The sequence below is a fragment of the Ursus arctos genome, unplaced genomic scaffold (assembly GCF_023065955.2).
Source record: "Ursus arctos isolate Adak ecotype North America unplaced genomic scaffold, UrsArc2.0 scaffold_2, whole genome shotgun sequence".
In the NCBI taxonomy this organism is placed as follows: Eukaryota; Metazoa; Chordata; class Mammalia; order Carnivora; family Ursidae; genus Ursus; species Ursus arctos.
This window is the reverse complement of record NW_026622874.1, coordinates 69,019,113-69,039,532: the sequence shown is the minus strand read 5'-3', so window position 1 is coordinate 69,039,532 and position 20,420 is coordinate 69,019,113. Positions and strand designations below refer to the sequence as shown.

Below are 20,420 nucleotides of genomic sequence, written 5' to 3'. Positions count from 1 at the left end.
CTGGAAGGACTTTGCTACGCCCATCAGCAGGGCTCATTTTGGAATCAGGGAAGTCCCGTCCCCTTTGGTTTCGGCCGCATACTCTCCAGCCCTGAAGGTGGTTGTTCAGAGTCAGGGTCCCAGGGAGAAACCTGTCTATCCCTGTCACTTCCTCACCCTCCCTGACAGAGGGCTCCCAGGCAGCCTTTCCTGAATGGCCTGGTCTCAGGGTTGGGGGTTCCGGCAGCGGAACGGTTCCTGCCTCTGAAAGCTCACGAGCTGTTAGGAGGTCAGCCATTCACACCCCCAGCCAGGCCCTGCAACAGCCTTCTCTCTGAGCCCTCCAGCTTCTCCCTAGCTGTGTGGAGAGGAGGTTGCCCCACACTGCCCTGAGGGCGGGAGTGTCCGATTCTGAAGGCCAGGAGACCATGGTGTGTCTGGGCAGCTCCTGGCTGGTGCCACCCTAGGAGCCTGTCTTCCCTGGGACTGTGTCATCAGAGCCACATGAAAACAGTCACTGCTGCTCCTTCTGTTCCAAATCCTGGGGCCCAGAAGGATTTCAGGTGGAACGTTGGCCTAGCTGAGGCAGGCTCCCCAGCTTCCGTGCAAGGCTGTTACTCAATGAGAAAAGGCTTTTCTTCTTCCATGCTAGGTGGACACTCCCCCCAGGGGTCCTTGTCTTTTACAACCTCGACAGCACTGACCCTCTCATTCACTGTCAACTCTGAGTGCTACAGGGCACAGAGTGGGTGTGGGCTGCATGGCTAGCCCTGGGGAGAAGGAGGGCCCAGTGCAGAGTCCTGGAAAAAGGGGAGACAGGGCCCACCCTGGGGTACCCACTATGGGTTGGGAACAGAATGAATTCATGATTAGGGGTGAGGGGCAGTATGTGGTCAGCAAGTGATGTAAAAATGCAACTAGCTTATAATCCAGCAATCACACTGCTGGGTATTCAGCCGGAGAATACAAGTATGCAAAGTCAGAGGGATACATGCTCCCTGATGTTTACAGCAGCATTATCTACAGTAGCCAAGGTAGGGAGGCAGCCCGAGTATCCATTAACAGGTGAATTCATAAAATAGTGGTTGTATGTGTATGTGTGTGTTTGTGTGTGTGTGTGTGTGTGTGTGTGTGTGTATATACACAAACACACATGCTGGAATATTTTTCAGCCATGAAAAAGAATGAAATCTTGCCATTTGCAGCGACATGGATGGAGTTAGAGGGTATTATGCTAAGAGAAATAAGTCAGCCAGAGAAAAACAAATACCATGTGATTTCACTCATATGTGGAATGTAAGAAACAAACGAGCAAAAGGAAAAAATAAGAGAAAGAGAGACAAAGCAAGACACAGACTCTTAACTCTATAGAATAAACTGGTGGCACCAGAGGGGAGATGCGTGTGTGGGGGGGTAAAGCAGGTGATGGGGAGGAAGGAACGCACCTGTCGTGACAAGCGCCGGGTGACGTGTGCGAGTGTAGGAGCGCTGTACTGTGCACCAGATACTAACAACAAGACGTTAATTAAGTGCCCTTGAAAATAAAAACTTCAGCAAACAAAAGGGATGTGGGGTCCACAGTGGCAACTGAGAGGAGGAACACACTGGAGGGAGGCGGGAAAGGTGGGCCATTGGGGACTGTCCTCTGAAAAGCCAGCTTTCCAGCCCCGAGGCCAGGCTGCTCTCACCCCTCAGCCCTGGCCAGCAACACTACTCAGACAGGAACAGGCCGTGTCTCTGCCCCCAGGAGCTGACTTCTATTTGGGGCGATGGCACGCACGGAGAGAAAATGTAACTAACCCCCCCACCCTTCCCCTGGCAGCTCTGGTTGGAGTTCAGAGGAGGGCTGGAAGGTCGGCTGGACTCATGGAGGGGCAGGGTTTCAGCTGAACTGGGAGAAAGGGGCAGTTACTGGACTGTCAGCTCCAGGAGGACAGGGGCTGTGTGTTTGTTTAACTTGCTCGCCTCTGCATCAGCAGGGCCTAGCACGGCGCTTGGTTCGCTTGGTTCATGGAAAGCACTTAACGGTGTCAGATGAATGAGCAGGCGATTTGTGCAGGCAGAGGAGGAAGGTGATCAGAACCAGGAGTGGGGAGGCTCAGAGCATCGCACTGGTGGGGTGGGAGGAGCCCAGCTCTGACTCCGGCTGTGGGGCTCCTGTTGGGGGTGATCAGACCACCCTGGTGGGTGAAGGGCCTGGAATGCTGAGCCAGGTGGCTCTCTCTGGCCCTCAGCATACTCTAGCCCCTCCCCTTCTCCCTCTCAGATATTTTTGGATCCTTCTAGAGCAGGGACTGCATTCTGAGCTCAAACAGGTGCAGGCAAAGTCTGGCCTGGAGTTCTGGGACCGAGGAAGTGGGTTGTGTTGGGAGCTCAGCCCAGAATCAGGCTAGGGGAGATCCCTGGGGTTTGGGAGCCCCCTCCTTGTTCCCTCCCCCCCACCAGCTCACCGCCAAAACAGCGGCCCCTGGTCCTCTTCCAAGTGGCCATTCAGTTAGGACCTCAGCTAGGTTGTCCCCCATAGAATTTTCCCTAGACGGCAATAGGTATAGACTTGACAAACCTGTTGCCTTGGAAACCGTGTCTCCGAGTGCACCTGGTCCCACAGCTGCTGGCCCTGTGTACCTGCACCCCCCGGAGGGGCTTCTGGCCACTTTGTTGGTCTCTTTTGTTTTTTTCCCTGCATTTCCTCCTACTCTGTATGTCAGCTGGTAGAAGACCATTTATTTCTCTAGCTTATCCCAGGAGGTCAAGACACTAGGAGGGGGTCTGGAAAGATTGAAGAAGGGTCATAGCCCTTGGCATGGCCTGGGAAACCCATCCTGGCCTCAGGACTGAGCCTGTGTCCAGGCCGTGAGAGGGATAGAAGCCCAGGGGCAAATCCATTTTTCTTCTGACTTTTCCTGCCTCAGTTTCCTTCCTGAGTTGGTCGTTAGGCCAGCAGCCTCTTCACCTGGAGCCCTGTCACCTGAGGCCGCCCACACAGGTTGCAGAGCAGCCAGCCTGGGGTGGGATGGGGGGGGCACGGCGAGTCCACAGGGCCTGGAACACAGAACAAGCACGGGCTTTGCCACAAATTTGCCACCAAGCCCCTTCCCATTTTGCACCTGTCTTTTTGCTCATAAAATGGGTTAATAATACTTGCCCTATTTACAGCATGGGGTTGTTTGTGACTAAATTTTAAACATGGCTATCGGATGCTTAACATGTTTTTTGATATCAGCTACTTTTTAAGGTTGAAAGGACTATGGCAGTAATTACGGGCTGTCACTGCCACCGGTTTCCTCAAATATCATGAAACATGAACAATCAAGGGAATCCATCCACATCTCTGCCCCTTCTCAGGGCTGTTAATATCCTTTGGATTCTCTGTCCTCAGAGAGCTTACCAACCAGGAGAGAGTCCCCGCTCATGACAGGAGTAGGGAACCATACAAGGCAGATGTAATCAGGGGCTAAAAATAAGTAGCCTGAGTGTGCAGAGAAGGGGAGCAGGTGGGACAGGGCCTGGGGCCGTGGGGCTGGTGGAAGCACCACCAGCTTAGTGAGAGAGGGGTTGGGAAGATCCTGTAGAGCCGGGCTTCAGTGCTGTTCCTGTGTCAGTTTTCTGGGGCCACAAACCGGGTGGCTTCAAACAACAGAAATTTAACCTCTCATAGTTCTGGAGGCTGAAGTTAGACCTGGAGGGGTTGGCAGGGCCCTGCTCCCTCTGAAGGCTCCATGGGAGGCTCCTTCCTGCCTCTTCCAGCTTCTGGTAGATCCAGGAAGTCCTTGCCGTTCCTTGGCTTGTAGACGCATCTCTCCATGCTCTGCCTCTGTGTCGTCATGTGGCCTCTTCTCTGTGTGTCCGTGTGTCCTCTCCTCTTCTTGTAAGGACACCAGTCATTGGACTTAGGGCCCACCCTAATGCAGTATAGTCTCATCTTAATTACATCTGCACAGACCCTGTTGCCAAATAACGTCCCCTTCCAAGGTTCCTGCTGGATGTGGATGGGGGGAGGGGGCCCTCTTCAACCTCTTTGGCTCCTTAGCCTTGGACCCGACAGTTGAGTAGTTGCTGGCTCTGAACGTGTAGTTCCCGTCTGTCTCCTAGCTGGTAGTCCTCTGCTGGGCACAAATGGCACCTGTTTTCTTAGCCCTCTCTTTGGCCCCATGGCCCACACGATTGCCCCAGCAGCTGATTTGTGACATACCCAGCATAGGCCTGTTGAATGGGTGGACGGACAGCTGGCCGGGGGCAGGCAGTTCCATGAGGCTGCCCAGCCTAGCCGTGGTGTTGGGGTGGCTGGTGGGGGGAGTTCTCCAGCTCCCTGTTGGGTGTGCTCGGGTACGGAGCCGATGGCATGGGCCTGTGCTGGGGACTGGGGGCTCTGGTTCTTGGCTGATTCTGTGATGGAGAGAGCCACAGGCCAAGAAGCCAGCGACTCAGGCCTGTCAGCGTTAGGCTCAGCTCTCCTGCATGTGTGCCCGTGCCTAGCCCCTCACAGTCCCCGTCCCTGCTGCAGCGGGAGAATGAGCAGGACACGGAGGTGCCTCCCCACCCCCTGAGGGAGCCCCTTGGAAAGAGAACTTCCAGCTGTGTCCTCTGCCAGTGTCAGTGAGAGGCTTGCATCCTGTGGCGGGATGCAAGCCTTTCTTTCTCCCTTTCTGCCCCCTCCTCGCCAGCGGCATGAGCGCCCAGCTAAATGGGCGGGTATCTGGGTCTCCTCACAGCAGACTTAGGGGTCCCTAGCCCAGAGGCAGCTCTGGAAGCTGGTGGCTGTACCTCTGTTTCTCTTTCTGTGGTTTGTCCTGGTTCTGGAGGAGAGCAGGGATGGGGACAGGTCTCCAGGGTCTGTTGGCTTTTCTAGAAAAGCTTACTGGTGAATGCCATCTGGTCTCCTAGCCTGGCATTCCTCGCTCTGTCTCTTCTGTCTGCCTTGTCCCATCCTCCTGACCACTTGCCTTGGCTCCTGCAGCGACCAACCCCAAATGCCCTACCTTTCAAGGAGCTCCTGGGGTCCCCATCCCTATCTGCCCCTGAGACTGCTGTCACGAGGCGAGTTCTCTCCCACCTCCTCCGCTAATTAGATGCCATGTGTTGAAGGGGAGGTCTTTAATTCAGGAATCCAGTTCATGGTTACCACAACAACCTTCTGAGCTGATAAGGCAGCTACTTCTACAGCCCTCTGATCACAAAAAAGTAGGCCTGAGTTAAAAGACTTGACCCACAGGTACTTCTCTGGTTCTGAATCCCAGTCTCAAATCTCCTCTCTTTTGGAGCTCTCTGCCACTGAGTGGAGGGAAGGCCTTACATTTTGCCACCATCATCCGTCCGTCCGTCCATCCATCCACCCATCCAATGGATGTCCAAGGTGCTAGAATACAAAATCTATGATAAGGAAACCAAATAAGTAAGTTATTTAGTTTTTTGGAATGATTTTAGGTGCAGTGGAGAAAAAGACTAGCTTGGGGAGGAAGAAGGCTAGTCAGGAGACAATGTCACCAGGGTAGCAGGAGAAGGCCTGGCTGAGAAGGTGACAAGGAGCCAAGTGTTAGGGGAGGAGTGGAGAGCCAGGCGTCCGTGTGGGGAGAGCGTTCCCAGCAGAAAGCACAGTGAGCGCAGGGGGGCAGGAGGCCTGGTGCACTTGCTCCCGGCAAAGCAAGCCTGTGTGGAGGAGGGAGCCATGGAGCGTGTGCAGAGGGGGGAGCACGTGTGGCAAAGAGAGGGCATGGAGCCCAGGGAGGGGCTGTTTCACAACTCAGGTGAGAGATGACAGGCTGGGGGTGGGAGAAAAGATTAGACGGAGGATAGATTTTGAAGGCAGACAACAGGTTTAGCTAAGGTTTTGGAGAAAGAAAGGAACCAAAAACACTTTATCTTTTTTTTTTTAAATAGTTTTGTTGAGATATAATTCAAATATGTATAGTATGCCTCTTTGAGGAATGCCAGTCAGTAGTTTTTAGTGTATTCACAGATACGTGCAGCCATCAGCAAGTCAATTTTAGAACATTTTTTTATCACCCCCCAAAAGGAAGCTGTGTCCTTGTCAGTCTTCACTCCCCACAAGCTGCCCCTGTGGCCCCGGCCACCTCTAATCTGCTTTCTATCTCTGTGCATTTCCCTGTTCTGGACTTTCATATAAATGGAATCACATGGTGTATGGCCTCTTGCGTCCGACTTCTCTCACCGAGCATCATGTCTCCACGGTTCACCCACCTTGTAGCAGGTGTCGACCTCATTCCTTCTTATGCCACCAAATAACAAGGAAAGCATATTCATTGAAGAATAATAATAATATTCATTGAATAATACTTCATCGATAGGCCACATTTTGTTTATCCATTCATCAGTTGATGGACATTTGAGTTGTTTCCACACTTTGACTCTTGTGAGTAATGCTTCTGTGAACATTGATGTACACAATCTTTTTTTTTTCTTTTGCTTTTTAAAGATTTTATTTATTTCTTTGACAGAGAGAGAGACAGCCAGCGAGAGAGGGAACACAAGCAGGGGGAGTGGGAGAGGAAGAAGCAGGCTCCTAGCGGAGTACGGAGCTGGCTGAGGGGCTCGATCCCAGGACGCTGGGATCACGCCCTGAGCTGAAGGCAGATGCCTAATGACTGAGCCACCCAGGTGCCCCTTTTTTTTTCTTTTAAGATTTATTTATTTGAAAGAGAGAGAGGAGATACATAAGCAGGAGGGGCAGAGGGAGAGGGGGAGAGAGAGTCTCAAGCACATTCTTTGCTGAGCATGGAGCTAGACATGGGGCTTGATCCCACAACTGTGAGATCAGGATCAGAGCCAAAATCAAGCTTAACCTACTGACCCACCCAGCCGCTCCTGATACACACATTCTTGTGTGGAGGTGTGTTTTGGGAGATTTTGTCTTTTTTTTTTTTTTTTTAAGATTTTATTTGTTTATTTGAGAGAGCACGTGTGTTTGTGCGCCCAAGTGGAGGGATGGGAGGAGCAGAAGGAGAGGGAGAAGCAGGCTCCCAGCTGAGCAGGGTGCCTGACGTGGGGCTTGATCCCAGGACCCTGAGATCATGACCTGAGCTGAAGGTAGATGCTAAACTGACTGAGCCACCCAGGCGCCCTGGGAGATTTTGTCTTAATATTAGAAATACCTTACACGTTTCCTTTTTTTTTTTTTTTAAGTTTTTGTTTTTAAGTCCTCTCTATGCCCAACATGGGGCTTGAACTCATGACCCCAAGACCAAGAGTCATGTGCTCCACTGACTGAGCCAGCCAGGCGCCCCTAGAAATACCTTACACTTTTCTAGTATTACATGGCTTTCAGAACTCTAGCAGGTGTCATTTGAGCCTCCCGCCATCTGGCACATAGTAGGCGCTCCAGTGACAGCTGCAGAGTGAAGGTACCACAAATCTGGAGGTGGGCAGGCTGGTATTTTTTTCCCACCTTATTACTGATGAAACAGGCACAGAACAGTTGAAATACTTGCTCAGGTCTCCACTGCTGATTAGGAGAGCAACTCTGGCCCCTCACTGTGTCCGTCTGTCTTTCTCTCCCTTCCTGAGAGTCCCAGGGTCCCACAGCTGCTCCTGGAACTGGGCAGCTGTGCCTGAGCACCAGGTTCCCATTTCACAGGCCGCTTCTGCGAGGGCCTCCCCTCGCCAGCCACATCTGCTTCTTTGTGCTCTTCTCCAGGGAACATCCCCCAGCAGGGTTGCAAGGCCAGCTAGACCCCAGACCCTAATGTCCCCAGAGCCGATGGGCATCATGCGGAGTGTGATTCAGTGTGTTTGAGGAATGGCCCAGGAATGGGTCTTTTAACTAAGCTCCTCTGTGATCCTTTTGCAAATGGCCTTGAGCCCCGTCTTGCAAAGGGCTGACCCAGGGAGGAGACTCATTACTGTCTGGTGCTCTCAGGGCATCCAACAGTTGTTTGCTGTGCTGGGTATCTGCCAAGCCCATGCTGGACACCTGCAGTCCCACTGGGGACACACTGTAGGCCCTGGCCCCAGGGGCCTTATCATCCATGGGGACAAATTTTAAAAGGCTGCCACATAGGGTGACAAGTGCTGTAGGAACACAGAGCAGAAGCACCTTGGTACTGAGGGGCCTGGGGAGGCCTCCCAGGGGTGAGCTGGAATTAGCCAAGTCCAGGCGAGGGGGGAATGGACAACAGTGAGGCTGGCGCTCAGGGAGACTGGTTGGAAAGGCACGGGAGCTGAAAGCGATTTCTCAGAGAACTCTGCAGGTGCTGGTTGTGTGAGTCTGGTGCTCAGGGTTTTCTCTGGCCCTGGGGGGACATGAAGAGGCTTCGGGTCTACCTCTTGCCCTAGAATCAGTGACAGTCGAGGAGGGAAGATCGGATGCATGCATGGCCCCCTGAAGGTCACAGCCACACGGGGCAGGGGCTGTCACTTGGCTCAGTGTGGATGGTCATGGACGCTGAATCAGTTGAGGTCAGTGAGGGGACCCGTGTGGCCTGGAGGGGTGAGAAGCAGAGGACATCAGGGAGGCAGCAGGATGTAGGCTGGCAAGAGGGAGCAGGTGCGGCCGGACCTGAGGAGAGGCGGGAGGGCGTTCCAGGCAGGCGGCGGTGTGGCTGTCGGGACCTCTTATGGGTTGGATTGTGTCTTCCAAAAAGGTAGGTTGAAGTCCTAACTCCTAGTACCTCCAAATGTGGCTTTATTTGGAAATAGGTTCCTTGCAGATGTAGTGAGTTAATCTGACTGGTGCCCTTAGACATGAAGGAGAAGAGATGCAGAATAGTGATACAGGGAGAAGGCCGTGTGCCATGGAGGTAGAGGTTGGAGACACACATGGACGAGCCAGGGACTGCCGGGAGCCACCAGAAGCTGGAAGAGGCAGGAAGGAGCCTCCCCTAGTGCCGTTGGTGGGAGCACGGCCCTGCCGACACCCTGATTTTGGACCCTGGCCTCCAGAATTGTGGGACAATACATTTCCTCCCTCCCTCCCTCCTTCCCTCCTACTCTCCTTCCTTCCTTGCTTGCTTGCTTCCTTCCTTCCTTCCTTCCTTCCTTGGTTTAGTTTCAGGTATACAGTACAGTGATTAGAAAGGCTTCCCCGACCGGGAATCAAATCATTTCTGCTGCTTCAAGCTGCCCAGGTTGTGCTTTGTTGCAGCAGCTGTAGGAACAGGCTTCGGTGCGGGGCTTTGGAGCCCTGGTCCTGCGCGGCTGGCTGGCAGGCAGGCCGCTGGCTGGAGCTCTTCTGAGGTGGCCTGGTGGAGCCTGCGTGGGGCCCTTGGTGTTGATCAGGAAGGGTCATCCTGGGGACAGTGAGTGCAGAATGTTCACTTGCTCTTGCCCCGCCCTCTGGCCTGCCCTTGGCTTTGACCTTCCTCTCCCCAGGGGAGCCCCGTGGGAACTAGAATTCCACCCGCCCTGACCTGCCTAGTCACCAGGCTGCCGAAGGAAAGGAAAGCTCTGGGTGACAAGGGCCTTGTTCGGTTTCAGAGTTTGAAGAGACAAGAGGAGAGCTCCGGCCCTTGGTGACACTAACGCCACCAAGAAGGAAGCCACTCTTGAGTTTAATTGTGTAAAATGATTTTTCCCCGGGGGTGGGGATGTCCAGAGGGGGAAGTCTGAGGGAGGGACAGAGCCACCTCTCACCGAGAAAGAATGGCCCACGTGTCTGAGGTTCAGTGGGCTAGGCCACTTGAGAATGCAAACCGGGAAGCCTGCTCCCAGGGGAGACATGGGATTTCTAGAACGTTCTACCACAGAGCCGCCTGGATATTCTTTGCCTGTGGTGTTCCAAGCTCTGAAGTGCTAACTGAGGGTAATGGATGGATTTGCTCAAGAGGCTTTGTGAGTTTGTACCATCTGTGGAACAGCGAGCGGACAGAGGTCTTCTTCCTTTTCCCTTGTGACTCAGACTCTGGAAGGCTCTTTTGGCTGGTTTTTTTTTGGCCTCTGCAGTCCTGAACTCAGAAGCTAGGAGCTGATCTCATGTAGCTTTTGTGGAACCAGCTGACCTTTATCCCCTGGTGACAGGACAGTGAGCCCCTCCCTGCATTCTCCTCCCCGTGACAGCAGAGCAGCCGGAGTCATGGGGAATGTGGGGCTGGGCCGGGTGCACATGGCCTCCTGGAGCTTGAACCTTACCCCAGTCCTTCCCAAAGTCTCCATTGAGATCTGTGCTTGGGTACCCAAACTGACATCAGAGCCCTCAGCTGGCGCTCCTTGGGAGGCTATGCCTTATATAGGAACAACTGGAGGAAGGACTGGGCGATCCCAAGAGTGCTGGGTCTCAGGGAGAGGGTGAGGGGCCCAGGGAGTTTGTGCTTATGTCCATCTTTGCTCCCAGCTCAGTAGGCGGTTTCCAGCAGGCTCGGTCGTTTGCTTTCTCTGTGAAATGAGTGAGTTGGGCTAGTTAATTTCTAAGTTTCCTTCCAGTGCTACAAAGCTCTAATGCAAAAATAACCAAAACAAGATGAGGCTTGGGGCCATGAGCGCGAGGACCTAGGAGTGGAGCCCATCTGTTGTGAACTTGGTGAAGCCGTTTGGGAGAGAAGGTGGAAAGATCTGCCTCTTGGCATCTGGATAGCAGTTTTGTTGGAAGGGTCTTTGGGCTGGAGCACACAGGGCAATACACGGGGCAGAATATCCGTGTTACTGCTGCTCTAACCTCTGCCCTCGGCTTGAGCTTCCTTCATAACCACCTCGGAGCAGACTTGGGGGCAAACAGCTTCTCTGGTCTCCTTGGCGGCTGCAGGTGGGATCTGCTAAGGACACCTCACTGCTGAGCACGTGTGGGCGAGGCCAGGCACTGCTCACGGGGGCGAAGAGGGGCTGCCTGTGATCGCACAGACCCACATGCGAAGCCCTTCAAAGTTGCAAAAACATGAGCTCTGATTTCAGCCGAGCAGGACAAGCAAAGTGCCACTCAAGCCGGAGCTAGAGCCACTCTCGCTCTATCTGTGGCGCGGTCAAAGCTACTTTCTCAAGGCCTGAGTCATTTTGAAGGGCTTACTGCTTTGCTCCCTGCTTTGCTCACTTATTCCAAGGACAACGAGGACACGCTGGCACTGTGGTGGCCTCTCCGTCTGTGTTGCCACTTGTGAGAGCTGAGAAGGGCCCTTAGTTGCTCTTCCTCCAGGCAGAGCCTCTCACCCATTCTCAGACACACGCAGCCCACAAGTGGATCTGCTTAGGCGTCCTCCTGAGGGTGCATTTGTGCTGGAGGCAACATGCAGGGTCACCTCCCTTCAGTGGTGGATAGAAGGAGTCTGGGAGGTTGGGGGCAGAGAGGAAACTGTTCATTGCCTCAACAGTTTCTGGGTGAGTCAGGGCTGACTGGAAGTGGGGGTCAGTCACCACAGGAGTCAACATGGGGCTCAGCAGGACGAGATCTGGGCCCCAGGATTGTTGACAGCTGAGGCCCATTCCGGTCCCAGGCCAGCTGGAACCTCATGGAAAAAGTCAGTTTACCCCCAGCATGCCCACAACTCGTCATCCGAGGAAGTTGAGGAAGTATTGGGAGAAGAAGCCCCAGGCAGAAGGACTGACCCCCCAGAAACAGAGGGTTGGAATGAGTGGAGTAAAGGTGAGCCAGCTTGGCTCCTGTCCAAAGCTTGTTCTGTTTTGGCCCACTCAGTGAACTTGGGATTTGGCCTGGCATCTTTGCTCTTCTAGGAAATTAGTATTATTATATCTGACATTGCAGGATGCTTTTAAACATCAACCGATGCTTTAAATACTTGGAAGGGGATGGCAAAGGAGGTATTTTATGGATGAATGGAGTTGGTGCAGGGGGAGTGAGGACCAAGGTCACATTGCCGGTTAGTGAGACACGGAGGAACTCTCCTGACTTCTGATTCCATTCAGAGACCAGTCTGGGTCTGGGTCTGGTGGCAGAGGGAAGCCCCGAGATGTGGTCCCAGCCCAGGCTGGGGAAGGTGTCAGATCCATTTCCCAAGCTGGAGAATCAAGTGGACTTCACCCTGCTTCCTTTCCTTGGGGCTGTGGTGGGTCTGGTGAGTCACTGTTCTCCCCACTTCCAAGCCCAGGTGGCTCTGACTGGAACTCAGGGCAGCCCTCTGACCGGGACCTCAGGGAGCCACACTCCTTTGGCTCCCAGTAGATCTCTCCCTGCCTGGTGACCAAAACTCAATCATCAGCCCTCCCAGAGGTCATCCTCCAGACTCCAGGGAGGCATGCCATGTCTTTGGGTGGGGAGGTGGGAGGTGGAGGGTGGCAGCCACCTGTTTTGGGACCTGGCGTGCACCTCTCCCTCCTGCCCTCCCTCTCCTGCCCAGCTCAGCCCCTCTGAATGGAGGAAGTATTGTCCAATGACTCCTGCAAGGATTTCTTTTCACTTCAGGCCGGGCTGATCTCCGGGAAAACTGGATTTTCCACAGGCTATCCCTTTAATATTTGAGTCACACTGAGGGGTGAGGACTTCGGGTTTTATTTCTTCCCGAGGTATTTGCCTTTCAAAAGTGAGCACTCATCGCATCTGTGAGTCCTCCGGGCATCAGCAACAAGAACGTGCATACATGGTGGTTGTGGGATTGTGGGTGATTTCTCTCCGTAGCTCCCAAAGCAAGAATTCCCAGGAATTAGGGATGGGGAAGGGGGTGTGGAGTTCTCCTGTCAATTCTCTGGACTTTATGGGTTAAAAACAATTGTCTTGAAGTCTTTTTTTTTTTTTTTTAAAGATTTTATTTATTTATTTGACAGAGATAGAGACAGCCAGCGAGAGCGGGAACACAAGCAGGGGGAGTGGGAGAGGAAGAAGCAGGCTCATAGCGGAGGAGCCTGATGTGGGGCTCGATCCCAGAATGCCGGGATCACGCCCTGAGCCGAAGGCAGACGCTTAACTGCTGTGCCACCCAGGCACCCCAAAGTCTTAATCCTTTTTAAAGGGAGAAGGAAGAGGGTAGACTGAGAAGCTGGCTCACCCCCTCTCCTTTCTGGGGGTTGGTGGCCTGGTGCTGGGAAAGCCGATGAGACTCAGTTGGTGGAGAGCTAGCTTCTAGAACGAGCCTGTGGCTGATTGGTTTAACCAGTCCCGTGGCCTCGGGGCAGCCACTCCTCAGAGTTTTAGGCTCCCGATCAGTGAAATCAAACCACTTGGTCTGGTCTGTGAGGGGGTCCCTTTTGACTCCTAATCCCATGGTTCTCTCTGATTGGTGCCCTTGTCATTGCGTCCTATCCCTTGGGTGAATTGTTTTGGGGCTAGAGTCCAGCTGGGGACTAGCTGTTCTGGTGGGATTAACCTTGACTTTAGGAGCTTGCCCGGGAGGCCAAAGAATCTTCTGAGGATGGCTGCCTCGCCCACTGTGCCCTGGGTCCATTGTCCAGGGAGAGAGAGCTAAAGGCCAACAGAATGGTGAGAGAGAGGGTCTCGGGGTTCTGGGAGGATGTGGACACTTCCCTTCTAGGGTCCTCAGCGTGGGCATCTGCAAAGCTGCCTGAAGGCTCATCCAAGAAGAGAAAGAACAAGGGGCCCTGAGTGGTGAACATTTACTCTTGTAAATAAGGTCAAGAAAAAAATGGGACACCCAAAGAGGCTGCTGACCATTGGCCCAGTCCAGGAGTGTTCAGAGACAAGATCTAGGATGCGGAAGGGGTCTGCTGCTCTGGCTGTATAAACTGTCTTTCTGAAGGGCTCTCAGCTGCACTTGAGGCATGGCCGATGAGCTGTCTGAGTATTTGGATGAAGGACAGCCCGGTGAAAGGCGTGGGACCCGCTGGATGCAAGACTGGTGTTCCTGACTCCTGGGTACAGATGTGTCCAGGGCTAGAACTGGAAAGTGATTGTCCCCCTGGGGCTTTATTACGGATGACTCATCTGCATAACTGTGTATGAGTGACTGTCAAAGGTATTTTACCTGTGTGTGACTGGGACTCTGTAGTTCCAAATGGATGAGAAGACACGTGGAGGATAACCTTGGCAGAGCCTTAGAAACGTGTGCCAAGGAGTCTTGGACAGGTGGGATTGAGTTTACCTTCTGTTCCGTGGAGACACAATAAATTCAACACCTAGAGGTGGGCTCAAAACAGGTCAGCCAAACAAAATCTTGGGTTCCGAGCTTTCTTTTCCCGATCTCCAGCTTCCACGCGGACTCCCTGACGCCTGGCGCTGAGGTGGCTCAGAGCAGTGGCTCTCAAGCTTTGGTGCTCCTTAGCCTCACCTTCTGAAACACGCAGCTCCACACTGACCCGCCCTTGGACTGGGCGTCCGTGCTTGGAAAGCCCCACAGGTCTCGGGTACCGCCTGCACGTGGCCCGGGAGCTCCACTTTATTTCTTGGCCCGAGCTCTAGCCCATTCCTGGAATGCTTGTTGGGCAAACAACTTGACTTTCCTGTGTCCGCTTCCTCAGAGGTTAATAGTCCTTGCTTCCCGTGTCTCAGAGCACTGCCCCACTGCTTTGGGCGCGTGGCGTTCTGCGTGAAGGCGAGACATCACCCAGCTCAGTGCCTGGCGTATGTTGGTCAGCAAAGTCAGCAGATGATGTAGTCGGGGCTCCTTGGGCTTTTGGGGAAAATGATCAAGAGGAGGTTAGTGGAATTTTTAGTGACAAGACAGGAGAGGCAGGAGCAGTGACCGTCACCCCCATCCTTAGGCCCCCTATCCTGTCTCTGGGAGGGACAGACCCAAGGGAAGCAGCTGGCAGGAGATAAAGGGGTGGCCAAACCCCAGCTCCTTCATCTTCCCACGCCTCCGAGGCACATCAACGGAGCCCTAACCTTCATGGGACATGGTGTGCAAGCTACGTGGGGGCAGAACAAACTCTGGGCTAAGAGCCGTGAACCTGGGCTCTGCCCCAACCCTGCCCTGACCTTGGGAAAGTCTCTAGAGCTCCCTGGCCAGAGCTTCTCCCTCTGCAGTTGGACTCGGCAAGGCCTCTGGTGACTCCACAGTTCTGAGACCATGTGGAAAGTGCTTTGGAACGGGTTAGGAGCTGCGGAAAATCAGGTGTTTGGTTGGTGGTAGAGAGAGGAACTGAGCCTGGAGCCCCTGTTGGGGCTGCGGATGGGGCAAGCTGCTGAAAGGCTGACTCCGAGGACGGCAGAGGTGGTGTCGGGGGAGAAAGCAGAACGGGTTTATACCATGCTCTGCCTGGCGCTTGGGCCTTCCCGTGGTCTGTGGGGGTTGAGCTGGGGGCTTGCTATTCATGGACCGTGATGTAAGCACCCAGGCCTGTCTGGGCCGGGAGGCTCCCTTGGCAGCGGCACATACAGTACAGCACTGTGCGTCCTGGGGTGGACCAAGACTCATCTTACCAGGCTCTCAACTCATTCAGGGTGTTCGGGGGCCACTGTGGGGCTTCAGCTAGATGCTGGGGAGATCAGGGAGGGAGGGAAGACACTGGATTTGATTTCCTGGAATTGAACTGAATTTAATCAGAGGCTCTTGAAGCTTCTGACTGCCTCCCGGAGGGGATACCAGGCCCAATGGCACAGCTTGTTTCATTGAGAGATTTCCCTTCAGAGTAATTTTTAGCCTGGGAAGGAAGGTCACAGGGTATGAAGGCGTCACCCTTGGTCTTTTTTGCTCTAAATTGCTTAGCAGGTCAGTGACAGCTTGACACTAAATCATAAAAACCAGGGAAGGGTATGGATGTCCACACACACGCACATACCTGAATTCCTGTCTAGGGCCCAGGAGTAGAAATACACAACAATGTGAAGTTCACAATGAAGTCTGGGGTCCTCATCTCCCTTGGGATTATGTCGCCCTTTCACCTTACCAGGGACAGAGGGTGTTCTGAGAATATCAGAAAACACCACAGGTGGTCAGACCCAGAGTATGTTCTACCCATGATCCCCACCACCACCATCCCCCCCATCATCACCATCATCATCATCACCGTCACCACTACTCCACCACCATCCCCACTGTCATCATCACCACCATCCCTACCATCATCATCATCAATAGTAGAGGACAACAGAGGCCTGTGGAAAGGGCTAGATTCACCAGAGAACCTGGACCATTGCTGTTCCATGGGTGCATGCCAAGCCTTGGGGACTCATCCAACTTGGGAGCCCCCAGTGGGCACATGAGTCAGGAGGGGCCAGGAGCAGAAGCCTTGGCCTCAGGGCTCAGGATTACTTGGTTTATCAGTGGTTTGCAACTTGGGCTGCATGGTAGAATTACCCAAGATTTTGTTGTTGTTGTTGTTGTTAAAGTCCTGATACTGAGGATACATCCTAATTCAATCAGAGCCTCTGAGGAGAGGGGAGAAGTGGCAGCAAGAACTGGGTGATTCCAATGTGCAGCCAGTGCCCCGAACCTGGGTCAGAGGCATTTTATCAGGTGGCAGAGACCTGTGCTTCTCCAACTAATGTGGAAATGAATCACTGGGGCATCTTGTGAAAATGCACATTCTGATTCAGTGGGTCTGAGCTGGGGCCCAAGAGTTTGCATCTCTCCAAGCTCCTGGGTGATGTTGGTTCTGCGGGGGCCCAGACCTCACTCTGAGTAGCATGGGGTAACACCCCGCTTTAGGGCCAGACGGCCTCCTTTGCTGCTTTGTAGTTAAATGGCTTCAGCCAGTTATCAGCTGTGTGCCGGGCAAAGCATTCAGTGTCTCAGATTTCAGTCCTCTCAGCTGTAAAAATGGGGAGAAGAGTGAGACTTGTCTTCCAGAAGCAAGTGAGATGAAGTAAATTGAGTAAGATCAGTTCATGTCTTATTTACATAAAATGCTTATGCATAGCCTGGCGCACTGACTGGTTGTACAGATGTATCTCATAGGAGATGTATTACATGTATCTTGCTGCTCAGAGACTGTCAGTCTCTGGGTTAAACCAAGTTCCTGCCATAGATTTTTCTCCAGGGGGTCGGGGGGATGGAGATGTAAGCAGAAGAATTAGAAGATAAGGAAAGAAAATTCTAATGGGTAACCCAGCTCTCCCCTGGAGGGGCCAGAAATTCTTATTGTTCATACATGTCACTGCAGACCTCTCCATGGCACTTTCTGTGGGCTGGGCAGGGTCCCAGGCCTGGGGAACACAGGGAGGATTATGAAAGCCTTGATTCTTGCAGTCTGATGTGGAGAGAAGGTGTGTGCAGAGAGGGGCAAGGTCCCAGTGAGAAGGGGTTCCCCCATGCACCCCTAAACACAGGTTGGTGCAGGAGGCCTGGATGAGGAGTAGACAGTTCTGAGTTCCTCACTCATTAGCCACCTGCTGTCTTAGGCAAGTCAAAGACTTTCTCTAGACCTTCTGAAATGTGTCTGATGGTAACCAAGAAGGTCAGCTGAGGTCATGAATGTGAAAGTGGCCTATCAGTGTAAGAGGCTTCTTTATAATTACAGGGACCCAGATTTCCTCCTTCTGGATTTGATAGCAGGTTTCTGCTCTGGGGGTTAATGAGAAAATATTTGCTCTTGGCCCCTGGAGGCTGCCCCAGCTTTCAGGGAACCAGATGGGTGGGTACCGTGAGGCAAGAGGGGCACCCCAAGATGTGGCTTTTCTTTGTGGGAGGTAGAGATGGCTGTCCCCAGCAGAGGTGGGATGCCGCTTCCCCAGAAAGCATCTTTGTGAGTCAAGGGAGTCCGCAGGGCTGTCTCAGCTACCCCAAGGCAGGGGACAGTCTTCCCTCGTCCCCCTCCTGGAGCTTCCTCCTTAAATGGGTCCCAGCCTGGCTGGAAGGGGACAGAAGGGATAGACCCAATCCTTTCTCCTGACCCCATTTTGCCCATAAATCCCACTTATCTCCTGACAGAGTTCTCTGGCACAGACTAGGCCCCCACCTCACTCTCTCCTGCTCTGCTCTCTGTGTGCCCTTAGCTCTCCTGATAAAGCCATGGGCCCTTAGAAGGGGATCCCCTCAGGAAGGGGTTGGCTAAGGCCACTGGGAAGCTCTGGCCCTGCCTGTTTTGGGTATCTCCTCTTTAGGCCATGTCCCCTCTAATTTAAGCTAGCAAGGCCAGCAAATGCCTGCCCTTAAGGGGACAGAGTTGGATGTGTGACTTAATAATGCCGAGAGCCACAAGTAATCCCCTAAGTACTTGCCGTGTAACCTGAGATGATCTGGCCTGCACCCACCTGTTTTCACTCCTTTGCTGATAGCAGTATAAAAAGCATGTCAGTTAATGACTCTAGGAACTGACAAGGGGGTGGAATGCCCAAGCATCTGTCCTATCTTGGAAAGATCTCCCAGTGAGCCTGGCTGCACGTGCCTGCCGCAAGGTTGAGGAAGGGCTGGAAGAGATCCTTGAGTTTCCCTCCCTGGGTGGTGATCAGGACCCAGTGGAGACTGAAGAGTCAGGGCGGGGGGTGGGGATCTCGGGGCGGCTCAGCTGCTCACTGCCCCAGGGATGGACAACGGGTGATAACGCCCGAGCTTCCAGGTCTTGGGAGGGAGGCTGAATAATGCCTTCTCTGCTTGCCTCAGAGGGCAGCTATGAAGACCAGGGAGGGAGGTCCACACCTCACTTTCGGAGGACAGGAGCTAGGTTGCGTTAGACTCTTTAGAGAAGCGGAGTGAGTGCCAACCCTGTGAAACTGACCAATGGTGTTCTAATCATTTAGAACTGCAAGTTTCCGCTTCGGGTGGCACAGAAGATGTTGGCAATTTGTTGGAGAATCATTTCTCTGCTGGAGAAGCAAGTCTAGAGGAGAAGGAAAGGGCGCTTTATGCGGAGGCGGCCCCTCGAGAGAAGACCCTGCTCCTTCACTCCCCGGATGGCAGGGAGGCTGAGAGCTCGGAGCAGACAGCTGCTGGGGCCCCCGCCGGCGCAGGCCCGGGCTCTGGTCCCGAAGCCAGCCTCTCCAATGCCTCAGCCTCAGAGTCAGCTGCCCCCGGGGATCCTGCGGGACCTGGGGAGGAAGAAGAGGGCCCACCGGGAGCCAGCACCCTTCCAACAGAAGGGGAGGGCGGGCCTGGGGAAGAGCTGGGGTTGGGAGAGGACCCAGGACAGGAGGGGGCTGCCGGGGAGGCTGAAGGGCAGGCTGGGAGTGGTGTGGTCCCTGAGGAAGTGGAGGAGGTCCTAGGGGACCACCCCGTGCAGGGGGTAGCAGGAGGGACTGCACAGCCGGAAGGCTTGGGGGCCTCTCCTGGCATGGAGGTCACAGAAGTCCACGCCCCTGAGACACGACAGGAGGACAACCCAGGGCCTGATCGGGGGCCAGAAGTGCCAGATGGAGTCTTGGACACGGACACAGCAACCAAGGAGGGGGCTGAGGACCAGGGGGAGCCCAGCACCAGCCCAGCCTCGGAGACCGGCCATGCACAGAGCTTTGAGGCAGGGGGCACCCAGGAGGGCCAGCCCCCCGAGGCCCAGGCACCAGGGCTAACTGAGGAGGGCCTGGACGAGGCCTCCTCTGAAGAAGAGAGCGGTGACCACAGTGGAGGCGAGGAGGAAGGAGCTGCATCCGAAGAATCTGAGGAGGACAGTGGCGACGGGGAGAGTTCAGAAGAAGCAGGGGATGGCTCAGAGGAAGCTGGGGAGCCCCAGGAAGCAGCAGGAACCGAGAGCCCTGGAGATGAGGGGACCCAGCTGAGCACTGAGGAATTGAATACAGGGCCCGAGGGGGATGAAGCAGAGGAGCCTAAGGAGGGGCCTCAGGGTAGGGGATCCCCACGATTGTTCCCAGCCCCTTGGGTGGCTACAGTCTCCCTGGAAGACATGTGTGTGGGGGCATAGGCAGGGACAGGGTGGGGCGGGAGAAACCCCAGCCAGCTCCGGGTTTGCTGGGTGGAGGCCCTGGCCAGGATGCCTGGTCCATGAGGTGCCTTCCAGCTGATCCACTAAAGCCTGTTCGGAGGGACCAGTGGGGCCCAGAATAACCCAGTCACTTCAGAGTGAGGCCCTCCGGAGCCTCCCTGTTAGGGTCCCTCAGTCTACTTTAATGTGGACCAGTACCTTAACCTGAAGGACACGGGACACAGTGGCAGGTTTTGAGGCCCCCTGTGGTGGTAGGCATGCGGGTAGGGTGTGTTCCGGAGCTCCCTGGGGTCTCCTCTTGAAGACTAGGCCGGGTCCAGTGGGGTGGTTGGGGACTGGGGTCAGGATGGTGATAAGAAATCTCAGGCTGGCTGGGACACTGAGGTCCTGCAGGATTGGGGGAAGGGGTGCAGGGGAGGGGGGGTGCTGACACTGGAGATGTAATGCATCCTAGGGATGGCTGGTGCCCCACCATGTCGCATGTGAATATGCTGGCCTGGACCAAGAGCGGCTTTCAGGATGGAGGGCCTGGGCTCAGTCATCACTTTCCAGCATGGCTCCCCCACAGATTTCCTTGCAGGATTTCATTTCCATCCTGCTTGTTGGGTACTTGCACCCTCCACAAGAGGGAGGGCCTGCAGTCAGCTGGTCAGCTGGTGGCTCCCCTTTTCCCCTGTCCCCTCTGTGCTGTGTTTGGGGTTGGGCTGCCCTGGCGGATCTTGGTGGAGAATCAGTCCTGAGGTGCTGCACAAGGCACAGTGATTCCTCTCTGCTCCCATCGCTTGTGGGACTGGTCTCCCCTGCCCCTCACGCCCAAGTCCAATCCCACCTGGTAGGCC

At 54.3% G+C, this 20,420-nt stretch overlaps 1 protein-coding gene across 8 annotated transcripts in view; it reads left to right on the top strand.

Annotated features, from left to right (window-relative positions):
- The window catches only part of SRL (sarcalumenin), a 46,757-nt gene that overhangs the window by 15,904 nt on the left and 10,433 nt on the right, over nucleotides 1–20,420 (top strand). For 4 of the 8 annotated variants that reach the window (XM_048224879.2, XM_044391525.3, XM_044391523.3 and 1 more), the window contains exon 2: nucleotides 18,446–19,483. The exons of the other annotated variants lie outside the window; for them this stretch is intronic. In XM_048224879.2, the coding sequence (XP_048080836.1) occupies nucleotides 18,446–19,483 (1,038 nt within the window). The remainder of the gene's footprint in view (nucleotides 1–18,445; nucleotides 19,484–20,420) is intronic. 8 annotated transcript variants of the gene reach the window in all.